This window comes from Cupressus sempervirens, chromosome 8, assembly GCF_028749045.1.
Source record: "Cupressus sempervirens isolate cs-2001-9-10 chromosome 8, ASM2874904v1, whole genome shotgun sequence".
In the NCBI taxonomy this organism is placed as follows: Eukaryota; Viridiplantae; Streptophyta; class Pinopsida; order Cupressales; family Cupressaceae; genus Cupressus; species Cupressus sempervirens.
In genome coordinates this window covers 531,624,358-531,638,502 of record NC_143125.1, presented here as the reverse complement: position 1 = coordinate 531,638,502, position 14,145 = coordinate 531,624,358, and the positions used below count along the sequence as shown (strand labels likewise).

The 14,145-nt window shown below is 34.7% G+C and overlaps 1 protein-coding gene across 1 annotated transcript in view; it reads right to left on the bottom strand.

The window, feature by feature from the left end:
- ARP5 (actin-related protein 5) overlaps nt 1-14,145 on the bottom strand; it is a 234,318-nt gene that overhangs the window by 89,569 nt on the left and 130,604 nt on the right. The window contains exons 5-6 of the mRNA XM_089798325.1: nt 1,134-1,241; nt 752-861 (exon numbers count right to left, since the gene is read on the bottom strand). Coding sequence (XP_089654451.1) covers nt 752-861; nt 1,134-1,241 — 218 coding nt within the window. The remainder of the gene's footprint in view (nt 1-751; nt 862-1,133; nt 1,242-14,145) is intronic.

The following is a 14,145-nucleotide window of genomic DNA, read 5'->3' as shown; positions in this document are numbered from 1 at the left end:
ATTTACTTCAATCCCACCATTTACTTTTACTTTTACTTTCATGCTTATGTTACTTGTATTGATGATGCTAGCAAATCATGGCATGAGAGGTGTGTTCACCTTAATTATGCCATGAATCCTCAATTGAATTGCAGAATATCTTTCTCATACATGCCAGTTAAACTAAACTGTTGTTAAACAAAGCAACTTGCCAAAGCCATAAAGTACAACTGTCTCACATGTATTGATGAAGTTTACATATCATGGCATGAGAGCTGTGGTCATCATAATAATGCCATGAATCCACAATTGAATTGCAGAAGATGTTTCTCATACATGCCAGTTAAACTACAGCATTAAAAAACTAACCAACATGAAGGAACCACAAAGTACATAGGTAATGAAGAGAAAATGGTGTATATATATATTCCCAACATCATAAATACTTCTGCCTTACCTAGACATTTAATGACATCTGGCACATATGTTCCCAACTTTTCGGAAACAGATATTTCCTTGCTCCACTTGTTAACAATTCTCTTTTGTCCAGTTCTTAATGATTGTTCAAGACTTACCACCAACTACAACAGTAATGAACAATAGAAAGATTTTGTTTTATCATTCAGCATCCATCTCATGTTCTACCATTTTGCTTTGAATTCCTTTCAAGCTTTTAGAATGATATTGAGTATCCAATTTATCAACTGTACATTTTCAGTAGCAACTTTCTCTGCTCTAATCCAAAATTCTTTGGTCAGTGATAAAAACTTACTGGAATAGCATGACTTGTATTATGGCCTGCATATACAACCAGACCGTCGTCATCACAGTTTCCTAGTTGCTGGTTGTAGTTGTAGCTGAAGGCAGCATCAATTCCAAAAGCTGCAACATGGCCATTTTAATACATAAGAAGGGACAAAAATTCCTTCAACGGATACTTATTATGCAAAAGAATTGGCTAATTATTACATTCATATCGTTTTAAAAATGAAACCATCATGCTTGCAACACAGATGCTCAAAATACACATAAATCAAATAGAAAATCCATCACTACCAACACCATAAAATCGCTACTTAGGAACTCTACCAGTGTATTAATTGGACAGTTCTTATTTCATAAGTGTTTACTCAAACATAGAAATAGTAAATTACCTATTGAAGGGATGTCATAGGTCTCAAAAAGAAGCTCTGCCATTTTACTGCGTGACTGATTTGGATTACAGAGGCACTCAGTCATCAGAATGGGATGCCCAACCTGTTCTGTCCTCCAGTTCATAGAATTATTTGAAATTGATTAGTATAAATACATATTTTCATACAACATTTTCTAGAACATGAAAGTAAAACTTTAAAAAAACCATCTTGACATTTTGCAAAAAATCACAGCAGGATGAGAAAATAATTATTAACCAAAGGGCACATTTTGTCATCATTAAACTGGCAGATGTAATTCAAAAACAGTGACTATTAACCCATAGTTTAAAACATTCCTATCAATGTAGAGGGAATCATGACATCATGTAATTTCTTCACATAGCATTAAACATGTGAGACTGTATTTTATCTAAACCTATAACGCAGAATTCGGATAAAAAGGTAAATTGGCCTATAAGAAACAATTTCAGATGGGCTTAAATTTTATTGCAGCACAAGAGCTTTAGGATTTACCATATAAACTTAACAGGAGTGTTAAATTAAAGAGAAAAATAAGTGAACAATAACATGTGAGAAGTACGAATGCTGCTGGTATTAACTTATTAAGAAGAATTTTGTTTGCTGATATTTCATTTGTTATGATAAATCAATATTGAATTAAACAGAGGAGATTAAAGCTTGCTATGAAGATTTACAAAGATAGCGTTTATAACAGAAACAGTCGTGAACTAAAGATGAAAATAGAAACTACCTAATAAACTGAAGACTAGCTAAGATGACCACTAAAGAAACAATACAATTTTCAAATACCCTTCCTTAATGTCCATCATCTAACTACCCTACAAAAGATTGTACATTTCTTGTGGTCATAAATTCTTCAGAACATTCTGCCACTATTCATACCCTCCCTAGATTTACAGAATGTTGATGACCAAGAATAGCCAAAATCCATCTAGAAAAAATAAATAAGGCTGCCCTCTTATTTAGAATGCTTTGCAATAAGAGACAAGCCTGCCACTGAGATGAGTCTACCACTAACTCTCGTAGAATCTGCAAAATTCGGACTAGAAATCATCGCAAAACATCCAACCTGATGTTGGATAACAGGGTTGTCCATCAGTATAGCCAGACACACACACCAAGAACAATTGCCTCAGTTTTGAGGAAAAATCAGTAAACCCTCCAATTATTGGAGAAAAGCATGATGCCCCAAAACAAACTGCAAAAAGTCATTATTTTTTACGAAAAAATTGCTATTGCAACTCCAAAATTCAAATGCCTAAAGACTTGCCCTCAAGAGTTCAATCTGATCAAAACAAAACCTTGAGCTTGAAGATTAGATTTGCACAAACAAGCTCAAATTTTGACCTACAATAGAAAGCCACAAAGCATGAACCCTAAAATCCACCAAAACAATACACTAAAATCTCTCAAAAACTATTCAATGGCACTGAATAAGTTCTACTAACATGTATGAATTGGCTTTGAAGGTCCACCCAAGATCTAGAGGGCTAATGGTAAGCACAATAACGACAGAGAAATAATATGAGTCTTAGCATACAAGAGGATTTTTTCAAGAAAGGATAAGATGCCTTCGTATTTTATTCTTTGTTAGTGCAGTCGCAAAACACCCATCAACACCTACCTATCCAAATCTCACTAGAAAAAGAAAACATTTACTCCAAAAAGTGTTAAGTTTATTGGAAAAAATTAATATCAGGTTTATGGTCCCTTGCTAGGTCTCAAACAACCTTATGTTAAGGAAACACTCCAAGAAATCACAATCGGTTTGGGGAGTACATGCATCTAATGTTTGAATGCCACCATACTCCACAAGAGATCCTCATATCATCTTCACTTCTCTTGACTCCTTCACCCACTTAGAAACCATTTCTCATCCCACTTTTTAGGAAATTTTGGCTTTTGGGAAGGAGAGCATTTTTCTTTCCATCCTCCTTAGCTCTTGAGGGTTGAGAAACATCTAACATGACACTATCCAAGTGGTTTTTCAAAGAAGCCGAATGAGAAGTTGAAACTAATCTAGAATTCAAATCAATATCTTTCAAACTCCAAACATGTCCCTTCATATGGGAATCACCTTCTTTAGAGAAACTTTGCATGCTATAGTAGCATTGACTTCTGAAAGGATGTATAAGTTACCATAGTCAAAAATATTTGTGTCTTCTCCAACATAAATATTTTCAAGCAATTAGATTTAGGTTCTTATTTCTTCTCAAGGACATCACACATGTTATTGAATTTTCTTGTGAGGTGTCATTCCTCTAGCAATTCACATTCTTCCTCTTATTTTGAGATTTCACAAGAATAAACCCACTTGAGTCTAGTTCATCAAGTCTTTCACTCTTGCTTTAGTTTAACTTCCAAAACCTTACAGAGGAGCTCGAAACACTTGATTCCTTTTATAATAGTTCCTCCATGAATGCCAGTAAATATGACAAGCACAACATCTAACTAGAATGGCTTCATAATCTATTTGGTGGATTCATTTTATGTTACCCAATATAATCTCTAAGGAATCAAGAGGTAGATTATTCCAGTTAGTTTCAATAGAAAGTTGGGCATAGTCTCTTACCTCTTTGTCCAACATATAGTGAGATTGGCCCAAGAACAATTGCTAGCAATTGCAAGAAGTCTAGAAAACTCCATGAAAAGTCAAAGGAGGCAAACCCAAACTATGATTTTTGCAAGAAGATCCTCCATTGAATCATATCCCACATGGAAGGGCATAAGCTTAATTGTAGAAAAATGGAACCCCTTCAAATATCTTTTACAATCTACAATTAGTGCAAAAACGACAAATAATATCCCCTTGCAACTAAGATAGTTTGCATATCTCCTTCAAGTTACCAAATTCTATAGTTTCAAGCTTCCAAGAAAGGAATAGAAATCCTTACCCCCGACTTGCAAATCAAAACATGAGATTTGCCAATCAAAGCATGCTTAGAAAGATAGAGCACATTGTCTACAATCAATTTTGGATTCATGATTGGTTGATCCACCCCTTTCTCCAAACACCCATTTATTCTATGTTGGATTTCTAACTATTGATATAATCTAGCATCTCTGATTGCAAGCATCAAGACTTGAAGAACATTATCATGCCCAAATGAGGAGGGTTCACCAATATAAAAGAGATCTTTGAAAAACAAAGCATGGGGTTTACCTAGACCTCCATGCATTTCCATGCAACTGTATCTATAAGAGAACCAAAATTAAAAAATAAAAGAAGAAGAATAAATCCCCTACCCCACCCCGCCCTCCCCCAAATACACATGCTCCAAAGGCAAGCAAAATGTGGGCCCTACATATTGTAGAATCATGAGCCTTTAAGGGTTCAATGTTGCAGCCTCACACAGCCCTCATAAGTCATATCTTTGCAACTCCTTTCCTTTTGCTATATATTAAATACTTATGTCACTTTATACATAAATATATGTGTGTGTGTGTGTGTGTATGTGTGTGTTAAATTAAATAAGATTTACTTTAGCTATTACTATTGCATTTAATATTGAAGTAAAACAAATAGATGTGAAGATAGTTTCCATATATGATATTGAAGAAGAAATATGTCACAACTACAACATTTTATAGTTATAGAAAAGACTTGATTTCTAGGGTGAAGAAGTCCATTTATAGCCTACAACTATAGTCCGTTCTCAGGTAAAATTTTTATAACTATGCTATGTTACCTTGACTTTCAGTATGTGGAGATGGGGAAATAGGTTTTCCAGAGAGGATTTGATGTTGCCATTTTAGGCAATTGGGGGGACAGCATAAGAGAGCTATATAATAAACTAGGGAAAATTACAAATTTGTTAAGAAAATCTAAATATTCATATGAAAACATGGATAAAGCATGCTTATATACATTACAGAACCTTCGCATATAGCATTTGGGTTAAATAATTTGAATTGAGAGTTCACATGAGATTCAAAATCACACAAATTATCAAAACTCAAACATTAATATTGTGGGACAGCTAAGGGATGCATTTCCAAATAACCCCGAGCTTTCAAGATAAATCAAAATAAGCCTCAGGAGATACCACTGTAGCTATGATCAGATTCCTTCCGACCGGCATTGATAACATAAAGGTTGTGTGATTATAATTATTGATAATATAAAATTAATATATTGATAATAAAATTATTTTAAAAAAAGATAAATAATTATTATAATTACGATAATTATTTATCTTGTTTATTTGTTGAATTTGCAATGCTTGATTAACTGTGGGCAATCTCATTGTCATCCCAGCCACAAACGAACAACAATTGTCTCCCCCGAACACACTGGTATATTTGATCTGCATATTATTATTCAATATTGTCTATATATGTTGAATGAGATCACACATCTCATTATATATGTAAGAGGTGATTTTTCACCAAGGTTTACCACTCTGTACATGTGCCCCATTTATTATATTATTAATAAAATATAATAATTATATTATCATATTAAATATTATTATATAATATAATATATTATCTTGCAATAATAGAAATATAATCACACCTTTGTGATATCTATGGCGGCCTATGAATTCCAGGGATAGCTATAATAAAATCAACATTCCCTCTTAGCTAGGGAAGAATAATTTTTAACATTTACAAGTTACGTCATGTTATTGTGATGATTGACCACAATGGCTACATCCATATGTGGAAAGATATCAGCCCTTGTGATGTTAACCATAGTTGAAAACAGTGTGATATATCATTCTTCATAAAGGCTATCGATATTATCAAGCAGAATATCAGAGAAATTTAATCAAAATCTCTGGAAAATATTTGTTATTTCTTGTCATGATTTGAGAACTTAGAAAATGTCAAACTACTATAAGTAATGATAATGACTTCATCATCCATCTGTGGGCACATTAGTCCATTCATTTCAATAACAGAAGGGCCTATACTTTTCATGAAAAGTATTGGGTCTTAGATCCAAGTCGACAATTCATTTGTTCTGAGCACAGCGATGTCACTGTTTTGGGCAGTAAGGAGAATTGAATCTTTTGGTAGCTAGGCTTGACACTGGGATGATTGTTTTCAAATTGGAGAGAGGGGCTTGCCTATTTTAAGGATTGCATTGAGACGTCTCTCAAGAGGAAGAGGCTATACAAATTGGGATCAGTTTCTTCTTTGAAAACTTACTGGGTCATTCAAAGGCTTCAAAGAATCAATGAATATAAAACACTACCACCATCACTTGAGCTAGGAATGCTTATTCTTGTGAACGACTTTCTGTCGCTGCATGAACTCCATATTGGCAAGAGTTCCAAGTTTTGACACAGCTATATGAGTTAAAGTGTCAGTTGAACTGAGATCAGGATAATTAATTCACTAGCAGCAGCTCTTGCCTGGATAATTTGCATGCTCCGTTAGTTGAGAATTGGGTTATGTGCAGAGTTTATTGTTTTTTCTCTTAAAATTCTTTAGAGATGACTATCAAAGAGTAGAAACAGCGCACCCAGAAGAATCCTGGCCTTTAAGGTCTATGAAAGTTCAATGTGCTAACTAGAGACTATCCGGCACCAAATGCATCAATTTGCATCAACACTGTTGATGGTTGTTGCCATGTGTTCACGAGTATAAGCTGGAGAAACTTCGTGAGCCATTCAAAGAGGCGGGTTTGATAAGACATAGGCACAGTAGTATTAACGTGTCTTTGGTTTATGACCACATAGATTATAAAACCAACTATTAACCAACAATTAAGGCAAGGGTATGAAAGCTTAGGAAATTAAGCATGTGAAGAGATATTGAAACAAAAAATTTCATCTTGAAAGATGATGGATGCTACCATTCTCTTTAATGTGAATGATAATTCACCTCTATGAATTTATACCCGACTCAAATCTGTCTTCATTGAAACAGCAATAGATATTGTTAGTACAAATAGAACCCATAAAAAAATTCGGTATATTTCCCATGGTTAAGTTGACTTGGAGACCCTTATCCATACTCTTAACTCGACCAGTGATCCTTATAAGGATTTTGTGTATTCTCCATGGACAGTGTCGCTTAAGTATTGTATCTCTTAAAGATGATGCTTGTCCAGCTTAAGGCTATTGGAGTATACAGAATAGATCTGTTGTGGAATTAAGACTGAGCCATATAAACTAAGCATTATCATATGGATGTAGAGACTTGCGAACAAGTTCATCTTCATTTGTCACCTGTCATAGTCTTAGCAAAATACTCGAAGATGATGCTGGAGGATTTCTTGGTCAAAGTCGGAGTTGTCAAGGAAGATTGTCTACTCTCTAATCTTCAGGAGGACTGGCCCAATTTCAATTCAAGGCTTTGTTGCTCAAGAGTTTCAAGTATCACTTGGAGGATGTTATCCTTAAGCTACAAGAGGATGGATCGAGAAGCATAAGAAAGATGAGATATTGCATTCACAGGGAGTGAAATTTGGAGAAATCACAACAAGAGTTAGTAGCTTCAAATTTTGTCCTTTGCAGAATCAAAAAGCTCATGAAGTAGTGTGGCCTCGAAAGCTCATTTATTGTAGTCATTAGAGGTGATTTAGATCTAATTGCATCAAGATACCTCCCATCATAGGCTATGCTTTCGTGTCAAAGGTAGTGTTAGCCTTTCCAAATAGACTAATAACTAGGTATAGTTCACATAGTCAAAGATTGGACATCTTAATGAGCATCTATCTATCTATGGCAAGGTTCGTTTAACTTGTCAACCCAAGGACACAAGCTTGAAATGGCTTTGCACAGTATATGCACTAAGCATCTATTGGAGTCATGCTAATATTACTTGGAAATGAAATTGCAGGAAAGTAAGTACTGAAATGGAATCTAAGTCCTCTTTACCAAAGCATAACTGAACATGTAAACTAAATAAGTGCATATTTTCCAGCATGGACTACTATGCCTACCTTGGTTGCTGGAACAGACACAGGAATTGTTTCCATGTGGCTGCAGGAACAAACAAGGATTTGAGCAGCAACTACAAAATCAGGAAAATGCAATGGTTCACTCGCCAAGTGCGCCCCTTTTGATGAGTGAATCCAAACAACTTAACAAGCTATTGACTCAGAACAAACATCACTTCTTTATTCAATAAAACTGAAATGGATTAAATATGATAACTAGAAACCAAAAAACTATATTGCTGAAAACTCATTACATCAACTTCATAATGATTTATATCTCTTCTACTATCTAGCTAACATGAAGAGGACTCCAGCAGCTAATTTATACCAAAGATTACAACTAACTCTACTTCTACTGACCACTTCTAATAAGATAAGTAGTGACAATTATTACATTAAAGAACCATTAAGAAACTTTCTAAACAAGAAAGAATTATTATATGTCAATTATTATAATATTCAAATGTCAATTATAATATAGTTTGTGATTTTGTACAAAATTACCTATAAACTAAGTACAAAGTTCCAAAAACTCAAAAGTAGGCAAATGACATGTTAGGGGGCAAGAGGCTCTGCTAATGCTTCTCCTCGGAAAGTCCCCAACGTAAGTTTTTCAACAACACTTACAGAAAAGTTTGCCACTTCTAAGGTTTAAGATCTTCAGGCTCAACAAAATCATCAGCAGCAGCAGCATAATCAAAAACATCATCATCACTTTTAGATGCAGCAATCCACTCAGATTGTAGATCCATCTCGTCAAGATCAATCGGGGAGTCATCCTCAATACTACATGTTATTGTCCACGCAGAAATTAGTCTTTTCCTAGAAATTCACAACACAATGAAAACATCTTCAATTGAATGCAAGATAATAAAACTCCTACCTTGAGCTTTCTTCAACTTCTGTTTTAGGTTGTAGCGGACAAACACGATTCATCCATTTTTGTGTTAGACAATTGTGTTTCTTGGAATGCATGTGTTAAAAAACACTCCAATTATGCTCACAAGCAGATGAGTTGCATGGCTGGGTAAAAATGTGTATTGCCATCCACCAGAGAGTTTTGCATTTGTGACCAAAACATTCACACCATTTAGCTGAAAAATAGATTATAGGGAGATGATACCATGTAAGAATATCTTCAAATATTAACAAATTTGTTGATCACGTTAACCAAAAAAATCCATACATAAGAGATTGCCTGGTTGGAAGGACGTTTTTCCTTCCTTGACAGCCCTATAAGAGAGAAAACCCTTTCCCTTTTTATACATTTGCAGCTCTGACATAGCAGCTTTCAATTTGTGTGTTTTGGAAAAAAAATTCCATGCACATGAGTAAGCCTTGTGTGATCTAAGCATCAATATTTGTGAACTTTGTGTTGTAGAACAATGAGGGATTCAAAAAGAATCCTGCAGAATAGAGAGGAGAGTGCATCTATCTATCCCATCTCTTGTCAATTGTGTCCCATAATGGTTGATAGCTTGTCTTGTCATTTTCAAACCTAACCTTCATCACCTCCCTGGCCCTATCCATGGCCTCATACAAATATCCCATTGTGGATTTATCCCCATCCACTAGTCTCAACACTTTTACAACAGGCTCTAAGGATTCTACCACTTGCTCCCAAAACTAGGGAGTATACATGTACTCTGCCAGGATCATACGATTTGTTCAATTTGAGAAGTCTAATTCATCCACTCAGCTAAATTGAACATGCATCTCAAGTTCATTTTTTGTTGAGCTAGAGTCCGTTGTGCAAGGAAGTGTGTTGCAAACCTTGTCACCACAGTCAAAACAGCTCCTTGCCACTTGTGAGTTGGCTCATCAAACTCAAAACTTTAGTCTGATTGTAGATAAATTTGGTAGTTGTGTGAGCCTTTTGAAATGCCTTCTTCACCCATGCAATTTTTCCAATGCCCACTAGATTAGATCAAGGCAATGTGTCGCACATGGGGTGAGGGGTATTTGTCTGTCAAACATTTCACAACAGCAACATTGTCTATAGTAAATTGAAACACATTCTCTGGCTCCACATCTATGACTACTAAATCATACATCTTGTACAATGCAGATACAATTTTCATTACATGTGATGCATCCATAGATTTCAGAAATATAGTGTCTCTATCAAAACAAACGAGAACATTGATGAAGGATCAATTCCTCCTTTCTGTCCATCCATTTCACATAATGGTGCACCCTTTACTAGCCCACTCTAACCACTACTTGTCAACAACATGTTAAACATTTTTTATTGCATCATCGAGCATACCAACCCTCATCATATCATAAGATGGGGCCTTAAACCCAAGCCTTGCAGCTGCAACTCCATCCATCATAGCTTGCCAATATGGAGATCTACAAGCATGAAATGCCATGGTAGATGTTGTTGAGAAAATGGGTAGTTAGACAATTGGTCTACCCGATGGAGTTACACAAATGTGACAGTTCGCCTCGCACCCACTTGGACACTATATGTGTTGGTTCCCAAAACCGCAGATTGGAATCCAATGAGCCTTGCCCGCTCGATGCTAGGATATCCAACCGATAATGGCCAACTTGAAAGAACTGATCAATGCAATCCAAATCCCTTGCACTTCTAGCTCTGCAAGGCCAAGGTGGGTGCACCTAATCCTGGACAAAACACTTAGATCCAAGACACTTATAACAAAATGTGAATGTATTGAAAGTTTCCCAAATGGAAAGAATTATAGAAAACTTTAAACTTGCAATTTATGAATTATTTATAACAATAAATGAAAATATGAATGTTTTCAAAATAAGAATAAGTATAGAATAATGCAACAAATGAATATATTAATTCCTCAAAGGAAAGAAATGAAATTATTGCCAGCATATGGATTATGAATTATTAAAAATATAAAGACCAATGCCAAAGGGCGATAGAGTCAATATTATAAACTTAAAACGTGCAACTTAATAGAATTCTACGCATATCAATTATAAACAATTTAATAATCAAGATGTCACAGATCAAATATATGGATGCAATTTTAAAACAGTCTCGAATGTATTTTAACTCCTATGGCTCGGAGACAAACCAAACATAGATTCGTAAACAATTACAATATTTCTCAATATCTACAATTTTCGATTTTAAAATGCTATAATCAACCCTGTCCATGTATCTATCATATAAATTATTTATAAAATTAAAATAATAATTATAAAGGATGAAACTATATAATATCTTAACTCTAAAGCTTCATGCAAATAAAATAAAATAAATATCTTACTGATCATGCCCGTAATAAAATTGCACTGGAGACACTCTTTACAGATGATCCATCCGATATAATTTAACTCCAGAATCGCATAAGAATTTATTCAATAACCCATAATCCATGAGCTTAGTTCAAAACTTCATTTCTCCACCAATAAAAGAATACAATATATCATAGAGCATATATATAACTTGAATATGTAAAAATTTGATATGAATATGAATTGTTTTAATTGTTTTTTTGCATCTATATATATAGATTTGAAGGAGTATTGGTTGTTTTCTCAAGCACTGCGCCTCTTCCTAACAAATAACTAAATAAAAACTATTTAAACAATTTTGTCAAAATAATTTGAAGTCTAAATAATGAAATCGCCTATTTGTCTTGTTCAAATGATCAAATATACTTCAGCATTCATATAATATCTTAACTCTAAAGGTTCATGCAAATAAAATAAAATAAATATCTTACTGATCATGGCAGAAATAAAATTGCACTGGAGACACTCTTTACAGATGATCCATCTGATATAATTTAACTCCAGAATCACATAAGAATTTATTCAATAACCCACAATCCACGAGCTTAGTTCAAAACTTCATTCTCCACCAATAAAAGAATACAATATATCATAGAGCATATATATAACTTAAGTATGTAAAAAATTTATATGAATATGAATTGTTATAATTTTTTTTTTGCATCTATATTTATAGATTTGAAGGGGTATCGGTTGCTTTCTCAAGCACTGCGCCTCTTCCGAACAAATAACTAAATAAAAACTATTTAAACAACTTTGTCAAAATAATTTGAAGTCAAAATAATGAAATCGCCTATTTGTCTTGTTCAAATGATCAAATATACTTCAGTATTCATATTCCCGACTAGTTCAAGCATGGGTGTAAGTTACGCAAAGGCCTTGAAGAGAGACACAAAACTGTTTGGGGAAATCTGGAGATTATTCGTATATTCCTTTCCATTCACAAGATGTTTGTTCTTCATTCTTTTCTTCATATTCTTAATTTCTGACACCTCAATCTTCTCTTCCAGAAAACCATATTGGAGCAGAAGCCTCTAACGCTGGGGATGTTCTATCGACTCCATGCTCAAAACTTATTAGTTCAGATTCTGACGGCTCCTCCACCAATCAGGCCCTTTGCAAGAGCAAATTGTATATAATTATTTGCCTTTGAAATTTAATTAGTAATTGGAAAGAGGATTGCGTGAATATGCTTTTAGCCTGGATAGTCACATATCATTGACGGAATCTCCCTATTCTTTAGTTGCAATGGGTCAACAAAAATTCTCAGCTCTATATTAGCGACTACATATTTGAGGGCCTCAGTTTTCAAAAAATCCTCTGCTCCTCATCTCGTGCTTGTTCTCTTTGATTGGTGTTGAAATTTCTTAACTCCTTGTCTCCAACTTGCAAACGTTACTAGTGACTCTTCCATATATACTCAAAGATCATATTGCAATATCTTTATCTTGCCCACTTTTCTTTTGCTACATATTTTGTATGGTAACTCTGTTTGTGCCATGTCATGCATTCTAGCTTCATATTTGACCACTTCCTCTTTTGTATACCTGAAGGTCTAACTGACTCATAAATATCATAGATATGAATTGTGTGGATTTTACACTTGAACGATTTGCTGTCAGCAGGTAATATAATGACCATTATTTCTGGACATGCAGTTTGACCTAGTCTATCAAGATCTTTGCCTCTATACAAATGCTTTAACTATTTGTTGCAGATTATTAACAAGCCTGAACAATGACAAATTGAACTTAGATCTATGCCTTCTCTTTATCTGCTATATCTTGGTACAAACCTGGGCACCAAAATATGCCTGCTCCAGATAAAGGCAACCTTCAAACATTCTCCTGAGACTGGTATATCAACTCTGGTGATAAGGATTTGCTCGGGTTTGCTCAGTTTTTGATGTTCGTCGTCTATGATAATCTTGACCAAAGATAACATTTAATACTCCCTGTATATGCCAATGCCGCATGCAAATTTTACATATGCATAGTGTTCATGTAGGAATCCATAAACAAGCTCTTGTTTCAGGTGAGTAATCCTTGTTATGACCTGAAGATGGGACACTGATCTCCAACATCTCTTCACAAATGGAGACTCTAAATTTTGTGAAAATCCAGGCTCCATCAATGGCTTTGATTGGGGGCATATGCCCCTTGTGGGCATAGTGAGAATTCCAGTTGTCTCTGGAGGAGCAAACCAAACATCCATGCTTAACATGGTGCATGGTGAAATTGGGTGGCCCCAGGCCCCCCAAAATGAACATTGATCCTTTCTTCTGTCGAACACCCCATTCTGATCATGTAACACGTTGAACCTTGCCAAATTAAATGCACCATGTTGTTCCTTAATAAAACCTAATCCGTTAGAAAATAAAAAACAATCATCGCATGGCATATGCATCTCCTATTTAAGATTAGAATTTACATTTGCCTTACCAATAGGATCATTTGAGAGGAAATAAATTTCATCATCATTTAATCCAAAAATATGATCTCTTGCTTTATTGATTTGATCAATATACGTGGAAGAAAAATATTCAAAACAAAGATGATGAAAACTTGAAAGCATTTCCCTAAGCATATTATTAACAAATATTACCACAGGGTCTTCAAGGATGCTTACCTCGGTATGCTGCTCATATTTCATACATGTATCAAATACATTATTCTTATGAGCAATAACTACTATCTCTGCTTCATGAATGCAATCCTTGGTATTTGACTTTTGTTCTACTATTGAGAAGTTATTAAATATATTGTGATCTTTGCTGACTGGAACATCCTTTGTATTGATTGGTCATAGAAA